Source organism: Balearica regulorum, chromosome 1 (genome assembly GCF_011004875.1).
Source record: "Balearica regulorum gibbericeps isolate bBalReg1 chromosome 1, bBalReg1.pri, whole genome shotgun sequence".
In the NCBI taxonomy this organism is placed as follows: Eukaryota; Metazoa; Chordata; class Aves; order Gruiformes; family Gruidae; genus Balearica; species Balearica regulorum.
In genome coordinates, this window is record NC_046184.1 from 211109145 (window position 1) to 211129726 (window position 20582).

The 20582-nt window shown below is 38.8% G+C and overlaps 1 protein-coding gene across 28 annotated transcripts in view; it reads right to left on the minus strand.

Moving 5' to 3' along the window:
- The window catches only part of DLG2 (discs large MAGUK scaffold protein 2), a 1060789-nt gene that overhangs the window by 206062 nt on the left and 834145 nt on the right, over positions 1–20582 (minus strand). For all 28 annotated transcript variants that reach the window (XM_075742480.1, XM_075742449.1, XM_075742451.1 and 25 more), the window contains one exon: positions 17317–17419. In XM_075742480.1, the coding sequence (XP_075598595.1) occupies positions 17317–17419 (103 nt within the window). The remainder of the gene's footprint in view (positions 1–17316; positions 17420–20582) is intronic.

Below are 20582 nucleotides of genomic sequence, written 5' to 3' on the forward strand. Positions count from 1 at the left end.
CGAAGTCATAGATGGATTTTTGAAAATAGCACACAAATAACTCAATGCATGAACATAATTAAAACTGTTAAAATAACAAATTATTCTTATACTTAATGTAGGATTCCTGTCCCAAAAATACATTGCTAACCATGGTGCTCACCACCATTACTTATGCCCAAACACAAAATCAGCTCACTCATAGCAGTGCATACTAAAGCTTGAATAAAAGCCTGGTTCTCCAGCAGATCTCAAAGTACTTTACAAATGAAAATGGACCGATATGACAATTGTCGGACATGCACAGCTTCCACTGAAGTCACAAAATGTATCTCAGGATTAAGCCATAGTCAAAGAGCCTGTTTTTGCACATTACTCACTAAAACTCCCCTTGGGTTCAAGGCCCAGCGAACTCAGCAGGGATGCTTTGGTGAATGGGAAGTGCTGAACAGGGCTCTCATGAAATTTCACAACGTTCTTATTATCATGCTCCATTACTCCTTGCTACATCACACCTCATTTTACAAACAACACCATATAAAGGACCAAAGTGGTCCGCAATACCGTAACAGTAGAATCTAGAGGAAAAACGAAAAAAAAAAAAAAAAGAAAAAAAAACCTTGATAAGCAATGCAAATGTAAGTGGTAGCGTTAAGAAGAACCCACGATGCCTGGTTGTCAATCTTATGCTTTAACCACGAGGTCAAGAAGCCCTCTTCTGCTGGCATTGCCACAACAGACCATGAACTGAGAGTGAAAATCTGTGGGGAAACAAGGAAAATATGAGAAAGCACCTCTTTGGGCTTGGAAAAAAAACCCTCACAGAACTCTTCTTTCTGATAATCACATTGCATGACTGGGGACCTGTGTCTTACACACAAAGCCAGATCAAGACTCCTTTGAAGTACAAGAAAAAGTGATCTTTTCTGCCCCAGGAATGAAAAGTCAGGTCACTTCTGCAATGAAAAGGAGGGGGACAGAGAGAAGGGGCAGAGCTGGGATGGAGAGGAAAGGGAGAGCCTCGGAGAGCCGGCCTTGTCCCTCCTACCAAGGAGGGCGAGGGACACTCCGATCCCTCCTGCACAGCTGGAGGCAGCTGCCTGCATGGGCTCTCCAAGGCTCTGGACAGGCAGAACAGGCAGAGGGGTTATTTTGCAACCCTTTCCTTCTGCAGCCCTAGCTTACTGCCTGCACCTTCTAGGCTTTAACCCCACCTTGTTTACATGGCCCACTGTAAAATTTGTTATTCACATTAGTGTTTAGCTAGGGCTCACTTTACAAGTGGTTATGCTATTATTTTCCCTGGAAATAGGTACAGAAAACTGAACACTGCATTCTTTCCTATGCAGAGTTTGAAATCTAGACTATTAAACAATCTCAATCCTATTTTCTTTCTGAATAAATTTACCTACTTTTTTATAACACTATCCACATGTTCTGGGTGCTAGCCATTAATTATTTGGGAGTTTTATAGCTTCCTTTGAGCCTACATTTGGTTTTCCAGCCATTATATTTTTAATTTCACAGACAGAATTTTAATACATTGCCTGCTGCAGACATAAATCACTTAATGTGTTAGAAAGCAGATTGCTCAGTAATTGCCATTTTATTTACTATACTGATACAAGCAATTTAAATATGTCTGAGTTTTCAAACTTAGAAGCAATGTAAAGACACTTAGGAGAGAATGCAGTATAAGTGTAAACAGTAATCAGCAGTCATTTTTTTCACTTGCATTAGAATTAATGGTTAAAAAAAAAAAGTACTAGGACAACTTTATGAACCACTTGTGACTCAATGGCTGCTGGTAAGGTCTCAATATCAACTGCTCATCTCACCTCATTGTTTTCCAGATCTAGAAATGCTGGAGGAGACAGTATGTCCCCCTTTGCATGTGGTAAGAGGAGCTGAGAAACATGTTGTGCTATTTTTCAGTCACTCTTGGCTAAGCCAGAAATACATTGAGAGATTTCAAAGGCAAAAGCTCTCCTAAGTAGAAGACCAGAGATTCCTTGTAGACTGTAACAGGAAATCTCCCTAAGTGACAATGCAATGCTCTTTAATTTCTTCACAGAAGTTAAAACTCTATTATAAGAGCCAGAGTAATTACACTAGTAGTAAATACTGACTTTTCTTGTAATGTTTTTTACCATAAGACCCATCTTAACAGACAGTAAAGTATCACAACTGGACCTTGATTCACACAGGAGAAATATCAACCATTCTGTTACTGCTTTTGGACACAGATTTGGACAGCCTAAAGCTTCGCTGTGCCTACCCTTTCCTACTGGGTGTCTTGGCATCTTCAAAGAGATAATATTAAACATAGCAATAATAATTGGCATGTCGGTAGGCACATTGGCAGGCACATTGGCTTCAAGCCATCCAAATCTGGGCTTCTGGCACAACATCCCAGTGCAGTGAACGTTATACGCCTTTCAGTGCAGAAAGGCGCTACCAGCAGTTTTCACTCTGAGAAGGACTTAGTAACATCAACAAAGCCACTACCTTTATTTCCTCTTGTTTACATGGGAGTATATATACATATAAATAAATATATCAATTGTTTATTTTTATCTCTAAATGACACTTTTTTTTTTTTTTTTGCCTTATAGTCAAGCCTAACACTTGTAATATTGTTTACCTTCTCAGCACTCTCAGATTTTCCCATGCCTCTCTAAACACTTACGGACTTATTTTGAAACACCACAGAAAGATCTCCAATGGGAGCACGTCAGGAAATGAAATGCAATTTCAATAGCATAAACTCGACGAAATGCAATTTAAATAGCATAAACTCAACTTGTTTCATGATGGCAGTAGTCTGTACCCCTTTTTTCAGAAGAGCAAGTTTACCAGAACTGTTTTCTCTCCCTTACTCCTCCTAAAATGTTTATAGTTTTGGCCCAAAAATATTCTCATTTGGAAAATAGTTCTGCAGCACTCCTACACTTCTACTCTACTCTGAAGGCCAAGAAATCAGGCATCATATGAGCTCCTGTCTATGGGATATCCTGGGAGATCTGACCACCATCCAAGGAGCAGAAAGTGTGGGGAGGAGGTACCCAAAATAAATCATAAGATACCACAAAAGCACTTTCAAATGGAAATAATTTGCACTTTTTCTGAATTCCTGCAATTTTGAAGTGAGATGTTTTGTTTGGCAGATGAAAATTTCCATGGAACCCAGCTGGATTTGTGAAAAAGTCCATGTAGAAAAAAAATCCATAAATTTCCATTATGGAAGTATTTAAACAGAAAACAGATGTCTGCACTTCTAATTGCTTTGAAAACAGCTTGGAAGTGAAGCCCAGGCTCCAGCCAGACCTGTCCCTATGCACAGGCTGGACTGCAGTTCCTTTAGCCCAGAACCGATGATGCTGTCACTTTGCTTCATTCCCAGTACTTTATAAACACATTTCATCTAGTCACTTCTAAGACATAATTGATGCAATCTTTTAATTGAAATAACATATTTATGGGGAATGCACAAACAAGACAGAATAAGGCAGTCGCTGTGCTCAAGATCACAGAATCATAGAATCTTAACGTTGGAAAAGACCTCTAGGATCATCAAGTCCAACCGTCAACCCAACACCACCATGTCTACTAAACCATGTCCCGAAGTGCAACATCTACATGGTTTTTAAACACCTCCAGGGACGGTGACTCCACCACCTCTCTGGGCAGCCTGTTCCAATGCCTGACCACTCTTTCAGTGAAGAAATTTTTCCTAATATCTAATTCAAACCTCTCCTGACACAACTTGAGACCAAGATACTCAGCATTTTCCTTTGCAGCAGTCAGAACTCCAGTGTTCTCTTTCCCAACACCATCCCCTGTTTGTTATACTTTGCTTTTGAATTTTTGTAACCACAGACTGCATAATTTTACATTTTTTCTGACTCCAACCCAAGAATGGTAAGAGTATGAACTCTCTTCTGGTAGTAAATACTGAGATAGTCTTACAAACAGCTGGGAAGGATTACTAGCAACCCATCATAAAGAAGATACTTACCTTACACTGTGTTGTCTTCCTTTATAAAGGGTCTGAATTTCTCAGATAGATGCAAGTTTCAGAGCATCTAGCAGAGACGCAGGACATAGAATACAGGAAAAAGTAAAACGCAGCTACGTTACTCTTGGACACAAGCTAGACCATACATGTGTTACCCTCCAAGCCATGTAGGTAGACCATCCTTATTCAGACCTAGCTTTTGATAATTTATATCAAAGGCTGCTTGAATGGTTTAGGTGGTGGGGATCTCCACACAAAATTTTGCACAAACACACATATGCATGTGCAACACAATGGAGGTTTAAAAGAACAATATTGAAAATTACTGTGCGCGCAGACATGCACAAAAAGCCTTACAGCCACCACTGACGTGCCCAGCTACACACAAATTCTCCGCGCTCACTTCACAAATGAAATCACAGAATGGCAAGTCAGAGTGTCAGGTTCTTGCAGCTCTCTCCTCCGTCTCCTACCCCTTTCGCTCTCGGCCCTCATTGCCACTCGCCTGTCTCTGCAAGTCCAGACACAGCCTGCAAAATCCCCACTGAGGGCTACTTTGCAGGCCCATTTTCATCTAATTTTTGGTTGTGTCAGTGCCAAGACTGGTGCAAAAGCAAACTAAGAAAATCGGTTCTTGGCAATGGGTCTGTCATCCCCTCTGCGTGTCCCACGGGTGCTGTCCACGCTCGGCACAAGGTGGAAGGGACTCAGGGGTGGCACCATGAATGCATGCGGACTCTGCAATGTGTTTCAGTGCTACATACATATCGATGGAAACTTGTGACATGTCACTATTAACACAGACAGACAGAGAAAGATTTAGCAAGGTTTATCAAGTTTTGATGGGGAAGGACCCCACTGTCCACAAGACAAGACCTGCCCTGATCTGTGGTGTGTAGTTTATCAGCACATAGAGATATCCTGAAGTGCTGAGTAGCAAGAGTTGCCAAGGCAGCTGATGAACTGGACAACATCAGTTTTGGCGGACCAATGTAGACAAACATAAGGATCCAGATTTACTAGGGGGAAAAAAACTCAAACAAAAACCCCAACAACAAAAACCCCTACTCTGATTCTTTCCAAGAAAAACGAAAAAATCTTGTCTAGGAGGCATATGCATCACACTGAAGCTAAAGTAACCTGACTGACTCTTAAGATGCTTCTTACAAATTTCTTTGTGTATTTAGGCACCAAATAGCACTGAAGCAACAATCAAACTAAACATTTACAACTGTTGTTCAAAGTTTGCAAAGCCTGAATTTTCTGTGCAGTTCTGAACTATTCTGTGTAACCATTTAAAAGCAAATATGCAAGATGTTAGAACTGCTAAAAATAATTATTATTACTTGGGTTAGTCTCACATGTTTCCCTTGTAAACTGCAAAGGGAATTAGAAAGTCATCAGAAAGTACTTCAAGATGTCTAATAACAGACTTTCCAGAACAGGTGACTAATGTCAGATTTCTAAATCCATACTTAAGCTACAAAATATGATTAAACTGAATTTTAAGAGAAGTGATCATTCAGATAATTCAGCAGTGTGTCAGATCAGGATACTTCTGTTTCAGCATTTAACTTTGAGCACCTGGCTTAGAAAATATTAACTATAGCATCTTTGAAACCATTTTCAAACCTGAAACCAAGCAAAAAAATTACTTATGTTCAATAGACACTAAAGCTTCTAAAAGAAGATGAATTCCCAGGTTAAAATATAAAAAAATTTTTACTTTATACGTAAATGGTGTTATATCTTTAAAAGCTTCTTCACAATGAACTGTGGTTAATATTTAATTAAAAAAAAAAATTCCATTTACTTCAGCTTCCACTGAAGTCTCTAATGTAGCCATTATATGGTAACCAATGCAGGTGAGAGAGGCTAAAATTGAACATACTATGTATCTTCAGTGCAGTCATCTATCATGTAAAAGGTTTTCTTACTCAAAATTAATTTTAAGCAGAGGTGGGGTTTTTTTGAAGCTGATGTGACATGTGACATTCTTTCAATGATTCTGCAGTTAATTAGGACTTTTCAATGATTCTGTAGTTAAGTATTGAGATTGTCAATGAAGTCTAAGTCTGATTCTTATTTCTCTCCTCAACTGCCAGGTTAACAGTCATGAAAATCATGTAGGAAAGAATGACGTAGATCAAGATCAGAGACAAAGGGGAAGTTGTTATAAAGTAGCTCAGGTAGTAAAGATTTTCAGAGGCTTTGAACTGACTTGCTGAAAAATAGTTTTATATCAGGCACAGCTTAGTGTGCAATCTGATACTGTATAACTCCTTACTCATCCTTCACATGCACTTACAATCTAGGAATTTGTGGCATATGACAGCTGAGAAGAAATCTATTGCAGACATCCCATGCAGCTCCTAAAATCTGGCCCCGTGGATCCCCAAATCCAGTTTCCAATGGCCGCACGTGCGTATGTGTGTGCACACATGACAGTCTGCTCAATAGCATTTCTGTTCTTCGTAGCAATGACACGATCACCTATCCATTAAGTGCACCCCAAATCAGTATTTATACTTTCACTAAATATCCCTCACGCTGCAACTCTCAGCAAGCAGAGATTAGACTTAGGAAGTCAGACAGAGCTGGGGAACTATTTACCCTTAGAAGTGAAATCCTTTAAAAAGCTGTGTGTGCAAGTGCAGTGCTCAAGAACAGCTGAGAGTAAATTTTCCCTTTATCTCTTTGTTCCTCTCTATTTAATTTGTGCATGCTGAGTTTTTTATTTCTCACACTCTGCCATCGTTCTTACCTGTAGGTAATAAATTCAAACCAAATAATCAATTTACCTAAAATTCAAGTTACAAGTAAATAATGACCTTTAAATCTCCTATCTTGCCTTGAAACTCTTAATTTTGTTGTTTTTCTATTGGAATTGCAACTTTAAGTTGTCTGTAATTTTCCCCATTTTTAAATCTCTCAATCAAAACAATGATTGTACTAACTTGCCTCAAGAATAATTCCTGAGAGAAAGTGTTGTCTAGTGACTAAAACAAAGGCACTGGGTTCACAGAATTTATTTCTGGCTTCATTAGCAGTTACCTGGTGAGCTGGGAAAGCAATTTCATCTGTCTGCATAGCACTTCACTAGTAGCTTCTTCCCAGGGACACCAGAAGAGGTTAAATCATCTGGCCTTGGCTTTGTCCATCCAGCCTAAGTTAGGCACAGAAGTTCCCTCTATAACCAGTGAGAAGAGACTCATCCAAAAAGGCTGAACGAGCTCAGAGAGGCTTGTATTTCTTCACCGAGAGCCCTTGGGCAACCAGTTTAGCCAATGGCCCCAGTTAATTAAAAAAAATAAATTAGCCTTTAGTTTGTATTTGTCTAGCTCTGTAATATAATTAAAAGAAAATCCCTGTATGTGTCAAGAACCATAAACTTTTAAAATAAGAATTATGAAAGACTGTCCCTAACACTTGCATTGACCTCAGGGAATGTTGTGATGACAGCACCTGCACCACCAGGCCAAGAAAATCCACAATATCCGTCGCCTTCTGTGATACTTAGCGATGCTGCCGCAACAGCAACCACTTCACGTCGGACCTGCTGTCTTCCCTCAGCATGAGAGATCTCCAGAAGCTGGCTATCATCCCCACAGCCTTTGGGGAACCTTCATCCTTTTATATCATGGATCTCGATTCTCTCCTATGGTTGTTCTTTTGCCCTTTCTGATGTCTTACAAGCAGAGAAAATGACACTGGAAATTCTCTCTTCAATTTGCCTATTTCTAACTAAACATCAGAACCCTGAGCTTGCAGGGTAGATTTCAAAGGCATCCTTTTTTTTCTTCCTTTTTTTTTTTTTCTTTTTAATAGATTCAAGAGCACTTCTATAAGAAACCCCAGGAGAACACACTTTTAATTTCAAACCAAAACATTTTGCTTGCTCAACATTTAAACAGAAATTACTGCAGAGAAAGCTTAAATATTTAGTATTCGTATTCCCTGGGGACATAAGCTGGACACACAGCGATTGTACAGAACCTCTATTTGAGTATTAGTTTAAGCACATGAGCATCAGTAATATTGACTATATTGTGATATTTCATCCACTTTATGGAGTGTTTTGTATTTTCAGTCATGTCTCTACTTGAAGCAATTCACCCGAAGGCAGAGAAAACCAGGTTTCTAGTGAGCTTCTGAACTCTATTAAAATGAAACTTGTTAAACTGTTCAGATAAAAAATATTTTTGTGAAGTCTTCAGTATTTTTAATAGCCCAGTCACCCAGGACCAGTTTCAAGAAGTTGCCATAATGGCCTCTAAACTTGGAGCTGTGTAAGTTATCATGAAGGCTAGGAAATGAAATAGGAGAGACTTCCACTAAGTGTTCATAAAGAACGAAAAAAGTGACACTGTAGGTAACTAAAAAGCAACACAAAAAAGAAGCAAACTGTATCTTTGCAAAGTGCAAATACCAGTAGGAAAGAAAAGAGAACATGTTTTAAAGTGAATCGCTGGAAGGAAATATAAGCTTCTGAAGTCACATGATGAATGAAATGATGTCACTATGAAAGAATTAAAATAGCAAAAGTGTTGGTAAAATTTATTGCTTAAAAAGTAAAAAAGAAAGTAAACACAAACCATCTTTAGCATGGAAGCATTTTTCAGATGAAAAGCACAATTAGGAATTGAAAAAAGAAAGAGAGTGAGAGAAGAAAGAAACACTGAAATGGGTTCAGAAATAATGTCAAGATTTTCCTTCGATCTGTTCTAAAGCGAGTTCCCCCTGGGCTCCCCCCTGCTCACTCCGCAGCATACTCCCAACTGCAGCTCCCTGCTCCTGCCGCTACAGCCAGACTCAAACCCAGGGCTGTGAATGCTCCTCTATTGCCAGAGATATAAAAGCAGGGTATTAATTAAACCGAGAAACTATTCCTGTAGTGTCACTGCAGTACAAAACTCTTACTCCTATTACTGCTGAGAAACTAGTAAAAGGCCAGTACAAAAAGCCGTACATTTCTTTCCCATTGCTAGAAGGTCTTGTTTTCTGAAAAAGCTGTCATGTGAGGGCAAACCCACGGGTGAAACGGATTTCAGTTTAGTGAACTCTAAAACAGGGAAGCTGGGAAGAAGGGGGCCTACAGGAAAGCTGGAGAGGGACTGATTATCAGGGGGTGTAGTGACAGGACAAGGGGGAATGGGTTTAAGCTGAAAGAGGGTAATTTAGGTTAGATATAAGGAAGACATTCTTCCCTGTTAGAGTGATGAGGCACTGGAACAGGTTGCCCAGAGAAGCTGTGGATGCCCCCTCCCTGGCAGTGTTCAAGGCCAGGTTGGATGGGGCTTTGGGCAACATGGTCTAGTGGAGGGTGTCCCTGCCCATGGCAGGGGGGTTGGAACTAGATGATCTTTGAGGTCCCTTCCAACCCAAACCACTCTGTGATTCCACGATTCTATGAAGAATTTATAGCCCATACTTAGCGGTTAAATTAGCAGCTGCAAAAATAAGAGCTGTTGCAAAAAGAAAACAAACTCTTTGTATTCCCAATGAGAGTTATTAATGACCGTAACAAAACAGTAAAAGGAGGAAATTACTAAACTTTAATTAATAAATTGCCAAAGAAAAGGAATTAATAATCTCCAGCATGAGGATTTAACAGATGCAATTTTTTCTGTGCGTGTATTAATATAACTAAGCAGAGAACGCTGTATAGAAATAACAAAAAACTAAACAGGACTGCACTGTAACTGAAGCTTGAAGAAAGAAAGTATTACAGGAAACAACCCCACGTAGCTTCACGTTATCACATTTAAAATGAAAACAAGAAAAGACAGGTTTTAAAAGGAAATCATGTTTTCTCTGCACAAATTCCTAGAGCTGACATTCACAACTTTATGGAAGAATATACTATTTAAGGAAATTTAAAGCCTGTTGATAGAAACAAGAGCTAAATATGGCTGAATTACAAAATATTTACTTAAACTGAAACATTTATGAAAATGGGAATTAGGAAAGCTCAGGACTCCGTAAGGAAACAGCAAATAGTCTAGCAGACTGGGATGACTACATTAAATACAAATGTATCTGTGGGAAAACATTAAGAAAATATATGAAAGCCATAACTTGTTTCATGTGTAGTGAGTGCTCGATATTTTAGATGAAGCAAAAAAAAAAAAAAAATAGAATTCTGCTTTTTATAAAATATTCAATTTTGGGCAAGTTACACTGTGTAAATCTGCTGGGAATGTGATCTTCAAATTTAACAGAGGAATTAAAATATAACCTTTTCTGTCTTAGGAGAAGGCTACAAAGACTTGTCGTTAAAAGAACATTTGTAATCCCTGTTGCTTCTTCAGCTGTGGCGTCTGAAGAGGCTCAGAAATACCTGTCTGTGCTGGGGCGATGCCCATGTACCCAGGCAGAGTCACTTGGGGACTGGAGTTAATCTGCAGCAGAGTGGAAGCCGCGGTGAGGACGGCTCGGGCAAACAGAAAGGAAACACTGCGATAGGAGAATCAAACTTGAAAGTGGATCAGGAGATTTTTAAACTGTCCTTTTCATTTTAAACATGGTTTGTGGTAGGTTTGGTTTTTTTTTACTTGAGGTAAAGATAGTGTAAAGCTTGCAATGAAATTCTAAAGTTGAAGAGTTTGCTCCAACAATGTAAAAATAAAAGCAGTATACTCTAAATAGTATGAAGCAACTAGAGGCACAAAAGCCATACCAAAGGTCAGTATCTCACACGGCCAGACAAGTGGGTAGTATCTTGGCAACTGCTGCATTTGAACTCAGGGTATCAAAGGCGTATTTACTAGACCAAAAGAAAAAAACCCAGCAAATACCAATCTCAACATCTAACCATGTACATTAACTGCTGACATCACCTGGAGCACTCAAGGATTAGTTTAAGTGCCAGAGTTTTATTTTTGAGGACACAAATCCCATTTGGTACGATTTAGTAGGTTACATGAAGTTGTGTATTGCAGCCACATAGTACTGTTAAACATCTTAATTTACACAGAAATCTCTGCAACAAAGAAACAATTTGGTTTTAAATGAGCTTTTTCACTTCCCTTGAAGGAAAATGTGTTAAAATTATTAGCAGAAGGAGAACTAGTTTTGACAGCATGGTCTGCAATCTGGCTAACCTCTCTTCAGTAGGCACTTTGTGCACAAGCAAGGGAGGCATAGGCCTGACATTTAATCAGTTTACTGTTCTGTAACTTAGTAAAAAGACGGTATCAGTAAATAAGGAAACAGTAGAGTTGGAGATGCCACTGTAAAAAGGGTAAAAAATGAGAAAAGAGAAAAAAAAAAGCAGCCTTTGATATTGCTATCTGACTGAGACTGCAGGCCTTGTCTCCTACACAGTGCATTATCTATTATCAATATATTAGGATCTGAAATAAAAACCTTCTCTGGTTTTGGAACAGGGCATCTTGTCTGGTGCTGTTAAATAAAAAAAAAAGGCTGTAATACAAAAAAAAAAAAGTACTACCATAATGTCAAGCTTTCTCATTTCTATTACTCCTTCCTTCTAAATTTTCCTAACTTAAAAAAATGCACTGAACTTCCCAATGAAACTCACTCTCTGAGCTTCAGCAGGACAATCTATGAACCACACCTCTCAACTATTTTTTGGTTATATGAATCTTTACGGTAGTGACATTTTCCAGCTGAGGACAAGGCGAGGATTTTTCAACCCGCTCTGGTCAGTAGGACAGTATTCAGCGCAAGGATCACGGTGTGCTTGTCCTGTTCTTTCTTCTCTCCCTAAGCTGTTGGCCACTGTTGGAAACAGGATCCTCAGCAAATGGGCCTTTGGTCAGATCCAGCTTGGCCATTCCAAGATTATGTTATATTCTTTAATACACATGCATGAAATACAACCTTAATATATCTTGCATTCTTTGGCAATTGGATACAGTGGCTTCCAGATGAAAGCCAACTGCTGTAATGCAACTTTATCCAAGTGATTAAGCTACATTGATTTTCAACAGCTGGGAAAAGGGCGCTTTAACATGAATATTCACATTTCAAAGTACAGAAGAGACCTAGACAAAGATGAATAAATACAATTATTTATTCTTCCCATATAATTTGTATCTACCTTATTCCCGCAGGATCTGGAAAGGTTAAACATCTGAATCAGGAATATATGTGACTGTTGTACCAAACCAGGAGAGAAGTGGTTGTATTTTGAGGCAGGAACAGGGAATTAAATGGGGGAAAGAGCTAAAAAGTATGGATGACTGTTCAGGGAGAGACCTGTAAAAGCCATCCCTGGATTTTCACTCTGATATTTTAAAGAGAGCAGATTTCATGCATTAGTAGGTCAGACGAATGCGTAAGACAAAGAGTATGCTTTCGTAAAAGCTGATGCCGCTTATGAAAGTTCGGTCTGTTACAATGCACTACGTGAGCCTCCCAGATTCAGGAACAAAAGAACTAAAAAGTAAATTTAGTACCATTGCTGCCATGAGATGCTTCTAACTGTAGGTGCAGCTCTCTGATAATATCCTTAGGTAACGTCTGCAAAGAACGAGACTGCCTATCGCAGTACCTCTCCATCTGGTACTCTTTCTTTAACTAAAAGTCAGCTACTCACCGCTCAGCAGGCGCAGAGTACAGAGTCACCGAGCAGGCAGCTAACAGCAGATTCAAAAGGTGATAAAGCAGAAATTCTCTCGCTGTAACAACTTTTTGACCTCTTCATTGTCAGCTGGTCTAATCAAACTGTAATCAATGAATGTTTTCCTTATACGCAAGCAGTTAAGAAAGCAAGTTAATTGACTCGCTTGAAAGATTTAAAGCACGTGAAACTTTGGGGTGGTTTAACAGTTTTCCAGGACTGTTGGGAGGGAATAGCTGCAGAGACACTGCAATGCAGCACGACGCAGCTCGCAGACCACTGACACTGAACATTTTGCAAAAATCTTAGGGCTAAGTTCTACCCTTTCACACTGCTGCAGGGGGAAGGAACGTGAGCATTGGAGACTAAAATATGCAATAAAGCTTTTTAGTAGCTTCGTTAGGAGTCCAGTATTCTGTCTACACCCATTGCCAAGCTGTGTCTTTCAGCACAAATTATCACTATTTCAACCAAAGTTCAGCTTCCTTTCAAAATGCATTTCAGTTTCACCGACAAAATGGGTTTTTTTCTTAACTCCTTCCATACTGGGCTGTAATCTCCAACTGTTGCTGTTAAAATCAAAATATGTCCTAAATAAAAACCTGGAAGTGTAAAAAGTGTTTCCCTCTGTGGTATGCATTCCCATTTTAATTTCTAATTAATTGTTTAATAAGGACACTGTTCCATCCTAAGATTATTTTCCAGGTTCAGGTTTTCATTTTGCAGAAGAGAAGGACCTACTCACTAGATCCATATTCGTACAATGTTTCGAAAGAATTTTGAGAGTTGCTAAGCTGGGAGGAGAGTTAAAAGTTGTCAAGCACTGGAACAGGCTGCCCAGGGCAGTGGTTGAGTCACCATCCCTGGAGGTATTTCAAAGATGTGTAGACGTGGTGCTTAGGGACGTGGTTTAGTGGTGGACTTGGCAGTGCTAGGTTAATGCTTGGACTTGATGATCTTAAAGGTCTTTTCCTACCTAAATGATTCTATGATTCCAAGAATATTAACATTTGGAGAGCAAAGCTAAATATAAGTGATTGGTTCCTCTTCCAATTTTGTTCTATGTAGGTTTTGGTCCTTAAATTCTCTTTAATTTCAACCATGTGCAGAATATGCGAGCAGTCCATGAATACAAGAAGTTGTCTTTTTGAAGCCTGCAAGCAGCTAGCGTACTTTGAATACATGCATAAACCTCCATATGAACTACATCCACAATGATTATTAGAGCTCATGATGCTTAGTATTACTTGACCTCCATTTACACAATACATGTGTTCATAACATACAGTACACAGGTTATTTTCAGTTTTTAAAATAAAAGTAAGGGATGACTCAAAAAGCCCAGAGTTATGGCCACTGTTCCTACAGCTATAAACATATATTCTCACTGCTAAGCTCTGATTTTTTAATCTCTATGACTCGTTTTCCTCTTGCTCCTAATAATCTTCCCATATTTCTGTTCACAGAATTTACATTTCTGTTTGGACATTCATACCTCTTTTTTTCTCTTCTATTTCTCAGAGAGATGAGGGAAATAAAGATGATGAGTGTACATGAGGAAAACAGGGACTGAAAAGCAGACGAGCTGAGGAATTCTCCATTCTTCATACTATTCCTTTTAGTTCCATTCAGCTCCTTCTCATGAAATCACTGCTTGTATCTTCCATCCTCCCTTTTTCACTATATCTGTGCTCTTTTATGGGATTTTCTCCTATTTCCAAGACCACTTTCATGTGGGGGACAGGCAGCGTGGTTCAGATAAGCACCATCACCAACCACAAGTCTGACAGCATTCAAAAAATGTTGTGATACTCTTCTATTTTATCTGAGCTAGTCTCTGCATTTTTTTTCATTCCAGACAGGACGAGAAAACAAAGTGCCATAATATCAAGAGGAAAAGCTATTCAAGTTGATGGCAAACACTAGATTTTTTTTTGCAAGAGTTGCCATTCTCATGAGATTTGCTGTCCAGTCTCTACAGATAAATGTGAGGGGAGTTCATATGAAGCTTAGATGAACTTTTGACTGTTTGAAACAAGAAAAGGGAAATTTAAACTTTGAAAGCTGTTCCTATAGTAGTCACCTCATTTTCTTCCCACAGCCACATATATTATTTGTTTTTGGAGACATTGCCAAGATAAGTGCGCTGTCAGCTTTTCTTTACTGCATAAAACCTAAATTATTGGAACAAGCTTTTTCTGCTAACAATTTTAATTGCCGATATCAGCTGGCTTATAGTATTTACTGGTACTTATATCATCATCGCTCAATACCCAAAAGATCAATAGCTAAAGGTTTCATTGAATGTTTTTGTTTGCAACAACACCTAAAGGCTTAATAAGCTGGAAAAGATTAAAAAATAGGTATTGGTTAACATTTGCAGTGGTTATTCTTGGATCTCCCCAAAACCCCTGAAGTTGTAGTAACAACTCAGAGCTTCCAGTATAAAATAGGAAAATGAAGCTACAAGTCTACTTTACTAGTTTTGGAAGCATTTTAAAGTGAGGAGGCCCTGAGGAAAGCACAGCTGTACAGTTTTAAGACTGTATTTTATGACTAAGTTTCAATATATGCTTCAAGATATCGTAAATAAGAGATCAGGTATAAATTACAGAGGAAGGACAAAAAGAGTTGTGCAGGATCTTTAGAATAAAATAAACATTTATGCTGATATAGAGTGTGCTTGCTTTTCTCTGTGACGTGTAAGTCCTTAAATAATTTTCTGGGAAGGTTATTTAAACAACTGGTTTAAACCTGTTTCATTTCTCTGTGCTGACAGGGATTTTTCAATGAAAGAATTACTTCATTTCACATCTATATTTATACAGTTTGCATTAAACAGCATCTTGGATTAAAATGAAATACTTCAGCACTAAGAAAACGCATTACAGATAACTACTGAATGGTCTCACTACCTTAAAAAATTCAATCATTTCCTCTAATAAGGAAAACTTTTGGTCCCTGTTCTTCACTAGCTCCTCTCTTCAGTGTGTCTTGAATGATTTGGGTGAACCAGAAAACCGGCTGTGCTTCACTGACAACAAGTCACACAGTCGGGACTAGTCTGCCCTCAGCAGGGTTTTTGGTGAATGGAGCAGCATTCTTAGAAAAACAAAATAAATATGCAGCATAATACTTGATGGATTTTATCAGCATCATTTGAATTGCGTGTTCACCCAAACTGAATTTGATGTATTACAGAGCTAGTAAAATCAAGGGGAAAAGTGCGTCAACTAAAAGTTCAAATATATTAGGAAAAATCTGTTAGGTGATGCATTTTTCTGTATATTAACAATGGCATAGAACAACTCTGAAATGCCAGTGATTGCTACAAGCACTCAGACACCATGGTGATAATTGCAGTATAAAATCACCAGACAGCAAACAAGACTGCTGGAACTAATGGCAACACGGTTTTATTCAGAATCTGTGTGGAAAGCTATCTGTAATGGAATTGCTTTTCAATACTTTTTCTTTGGAATAACTCTGATTATTGCTTATGCATTTTTATATTAATATGTTCTATTTATTTAACTAAAGACAGACACTTGCAATTTCACTCGCTCTCATCTGCCCATTTCTTAGCACAGCCTAATTTATTCCACTTGGTGACTCAAGTGCAGATAAACCAATAAATGGTTGCATGATACCAGAGCTCAAGCACAGTTGTAAGTTTGACTAAAATACCAGCTGTTTTGCTCTTTGTGTGCTATCATCAGGATCCAGAGAAACAAAAGAAGGTATCATGCTGGATAAACTCTGGCAGTACTAATTCATCTTCCCAGTGTCTCTGAAAAAACCTGTTATTAGAGCTGTACTGTTTCACCCGAGACCTACAGGTGTCCTAGGTTGGGCACAATCGGGCAGAATCAACAACTTGTGTTGACAGGTCATAGCAGGACCTGTGAATTGAGCTAGAACTGTTTACCGAAGAGTGATAAAAGGGTGCCAGCACGTCTTCACAGACACCTGTCGTTGCTAAATTCACTGGGAAAGATGGAAAACCATCTTTAGTTCCTATCAGAAAGTAATACTCCTTTCATGAATTCTTTGAGAGCCTCAGATAGCCGTTTGGGTTGTAACTCATGGAGTTCTGCCACTTAACTCTGGAGTCATAAAATCACTAGAAAGCTAAATGTTAGACACCAAAAGCTAGATGAGATACAACCCACTTTAAATGTCTTATATTTTGCTGAATTTCCTGTTAATGCTTTTATTTAGAAAGCTGTCCTTTTCTCTAGTAACTACTTGTTATCTGGGGCTAATTGCCCTGGAGCTACAAGGACACCATCATCCAGAAGTACTAAGGGGAGGATCTATGCTTTTGGCAGGGAGCACTTGTCTTTGTTTAATTCTGACAGTCTGAAGCAACTTCAGATCTTCCTGGCATTTCTCTTCATTCTTCTCTTTTGCACTGTCTCCAGAAGGAGAATAGAAAAGAACGTAGAACAAGCAATAATGAAAATAAAATGATTAGCTAAGTGTTGATTACTGACTTATATGCACATTTAAAGGTAGTTCTTATATACTTGCATAAAATACTTTGAAAAGCAAAGTCTGTGATAAAAATACAGCCACTTCCTTGGGATAGAATTGCCACTTGAATTTTCATTCCAGATGACTTCTGCTGATAGCTGGGAAAAGCACTATCTACAGCAGCCTCATCCTGTTAAATGAGTGTTTAAAGCACTTATCTTTTACCATATGTCTTTAAGTTTATTATTTTGCTTACCCTCCGGCTGGTATTGTGCTATGATTGTTACCGTCTGCCCTGCTCCTTTTAGCGCAGCTGCAGCTTGCTCGTGGGTAGCACCTCGAAGATCGATACCGTTCACCTACAGAAGGAACGCAAACAACAACAGATCTGAGTCGTTTAACATTGGACACAAAGACAGTGTTTGGGTTTTTAAATGTCTGATGGATGTAAAGGTCAGGTTGCCCCGATGCAAAAATTAAAGCACAAAATCAGAAAGGCTGAGAGGATGTTACCTATGACTGGCCACGAGGATCTGCACACCATAATTTAAGTGCACTTATCTATGCATATTCTCCGACCACTGCTTTTTGGGGTTTCCTGCACTACTGAGTTTGCATGTTTTGTAATCTCTTCATCAATCAATTTCATTTAATATATAAGGTTCAAAAGATAAATTTACTGTGGTGCTTGAAGGTCACTGTAGAATACTGCAAGCAAGGAGACTGCTCTGCAGCCAGACTCTGCAAGCCCAGCCTGTAGCATCAGGGGAACCTGGAGATATATAGACCATCTCTAACAAAAACTGCTGGTTGAAGAACTTCCAGAGGAGAAATCCCATCTACCATTTTCTTTTCGTGCAACCCCTCCTCCTGCTGTCTAGAAATATCCCTATATCTTGCACATGACAGCAACAGAGTCACTACCAGGTACAGCTTTGCCACCTGTTTGACACTGATAGATCTTCCCATGAGGTTCTTCTGACTTAATGATCTTTTTTTTGTTGTTGTTGTATTAGCATTGGAAGTGGAACAGCGCAGAACAAAGTAGGGAATTCATCCCTAAAATTTGTGGGTAGTTTTAGAACTCTTTGGAATTTTATTTGTGGTGTTACATGTTTTGTCAGCAGCATCCCAAGGAAGAGACAGAATTTGTATACAGAATTATTAATCGTTTCACTAATTTGAATCTTGCTTTTCAATGGGAGCGTTACTGTCTGGCTGTCCTGAAGTATGTGAGATTTCTTTCATTTATTCATTTCTTTCTTTCTTTCTTTCTTTCTTTCTTTCTTTCTTTCTTTCTTTCTTTCTCTATCACTCCTCTTCTAACGGTTTCCACTTCCTAATGTTTCAGTGGAGAAAAGGAAACATTTGACAAGTAAACAACCTCAGCAGGACAGAAATCCATTTTTGATTGCTCAAGAAAAGAAAAGAAAAAAGAAAGGAAATCAAAGGTGGGAGGAGGAGGGACAACAATGCCATAGTTTTCACAAACAGGCCAATACATAAGCCCCAAATTCTCAGAAATAGCAACTTTTTTGGTTTATTTTTATGAGGTACTATCACAAGATAGCTAAGCACATATTGAAAATATGGATTATATTTTATTGAAATTTTAACAACTTTTTAAGACTTACAAAAATAAATTTGATTCCATAGAATATCAAAAGCAACAGCTATGGAATGTGTTATAAATACATTTATTTTGATCAATTACGCTTTTAGAAACTGGCCCATCTTAACTTGCTGTCTTTCACCAAATCTTAGAGAATATGATGTTTTGGGAACATGTTTAATTATTATTTATCAAGGAATCATAGAACAATACAATGGTTTGGGTTGGAAGGGACTTTTAAAGGTCATCTAGTACCAACCCCCCTGCCATGGGCAGGGACACCCTCCACTAGACCAGGTTGTCCAAAGCCCCATCCAACCTGGCCTTGAATGTTTCCAGGGATGGGGCATCTACCAACTCTCTGGGCAACCTGTTCCAGTGTTTCACCACGCTCATTGTAACAAATTTCTTCCTTATTTGTATGACAAAATCTAGTCTTTAACAGTATGTGAACAGCATTTAGACTATTATTCTTAGAAAAAACTAATTTGTGATAGCAATAATATAAAACCCAGGAGATCCCACAGTTTCTTATCCAGAAGACCACATTATGCTGTAGAAGTGTTGACTGTTTCAGATTTCTGAAATTTGATTCCATAAGAATCAAAGTTTTCCCAGTTCAATGGGTCTAAAAACCCATCTTTCCTCAATTAAGTTTTTGGGTTTTTTTCCTCTATAACAGGGAAGGAAGAAACACATTTTTTCCTAAACAACTCATCCTTTCTTCCCTCGAAATCTTTTTAAGCCACTCAGTTTGATGATCGTTTAATATTTCTCCCCATCTTATTCACAAAAATCAACTCTCCCCATTTCTAAAAAAAAAAAATAGTGTGAATTACAACTGTCTAAACAATGTTAATATCATCCAAAACTATAGAAGATCTAGAATTTTGGAGAAGCATGATTTATTGCAATCTTTCCATATTAAACAAATATAATTACACACAGGCTTTTCTTGAAGTTAAGGAAGCAAACAAGTAAATGTGGAACTAGCATACCAGAAGAATATAACCTATTCCAATCCTACCTTACTCATATCCCCATGCACACAAGATCTATTATATAATCACAATAATGACGTGAAAGAGGAAATTAATTCTAAGTTACCTTACAGAAAAATAACTGTGGGTGTTTTGGTGGTGGTTTTTTTGGGTTTGTTTTTTTTTTTGTTTTGTTTTTTGTTTTTAGCTAATTTGTTCGTATGTGCATTCTGCAGTGGAGAGTATGAATACCATTACCATGCTGGTAATGCTTCCTTGATCTATGCATGTATCTTAGACCCATTGGGGCAGCATATGAAGGGCCTAAGAGGCAGCATAGTATCATAGAATCATAGAGTCATAGAATGGTTTGGGTTGGAAGGGACCTCAAAGATCATCTAGTTCCAACCCCCTGCCATGGGCAGGGACACCCTCCACTAGACCAGGTTGCCCAAAGCCCCATCCAACCTGGCCTTGAACGCTGCCAGGGATGGGGCATCCACCACCTCTCTGGGCAACCTGTTCCAGTGCCTCACCACTCTAACAGTAAAGAATTTCTTCCTAATATCTAGTCTAAATCGACCCTCCTTCAGCTTAAACCCATTCCCCCTTGTCCTGTCACTACACCCCCTGATAATCAGTCTCTCTCCAGCTTTCCTCTATCATAGAATCATAGAATCATAGAATGGTTTGGGTTGGAAGGGACCTTAAAGATCATCTAGTTCCAACCACCCTGCTGTGAGCAGGGACACCCTTCACTGTAGGCCCCTTCAGGTACTGGAAGGCTGTTCTAAGGTCTCCCCGGAGCCTTCTCTTCTCCAGGCTGAATCACCATCACATTGTGCGACTCTGAAAGGAGAGGAACGAAGCAGACAGGAGGGAGGATGACTGGTCAAGTATATACAGGGGCAAAATATTTTAAGGAGCACT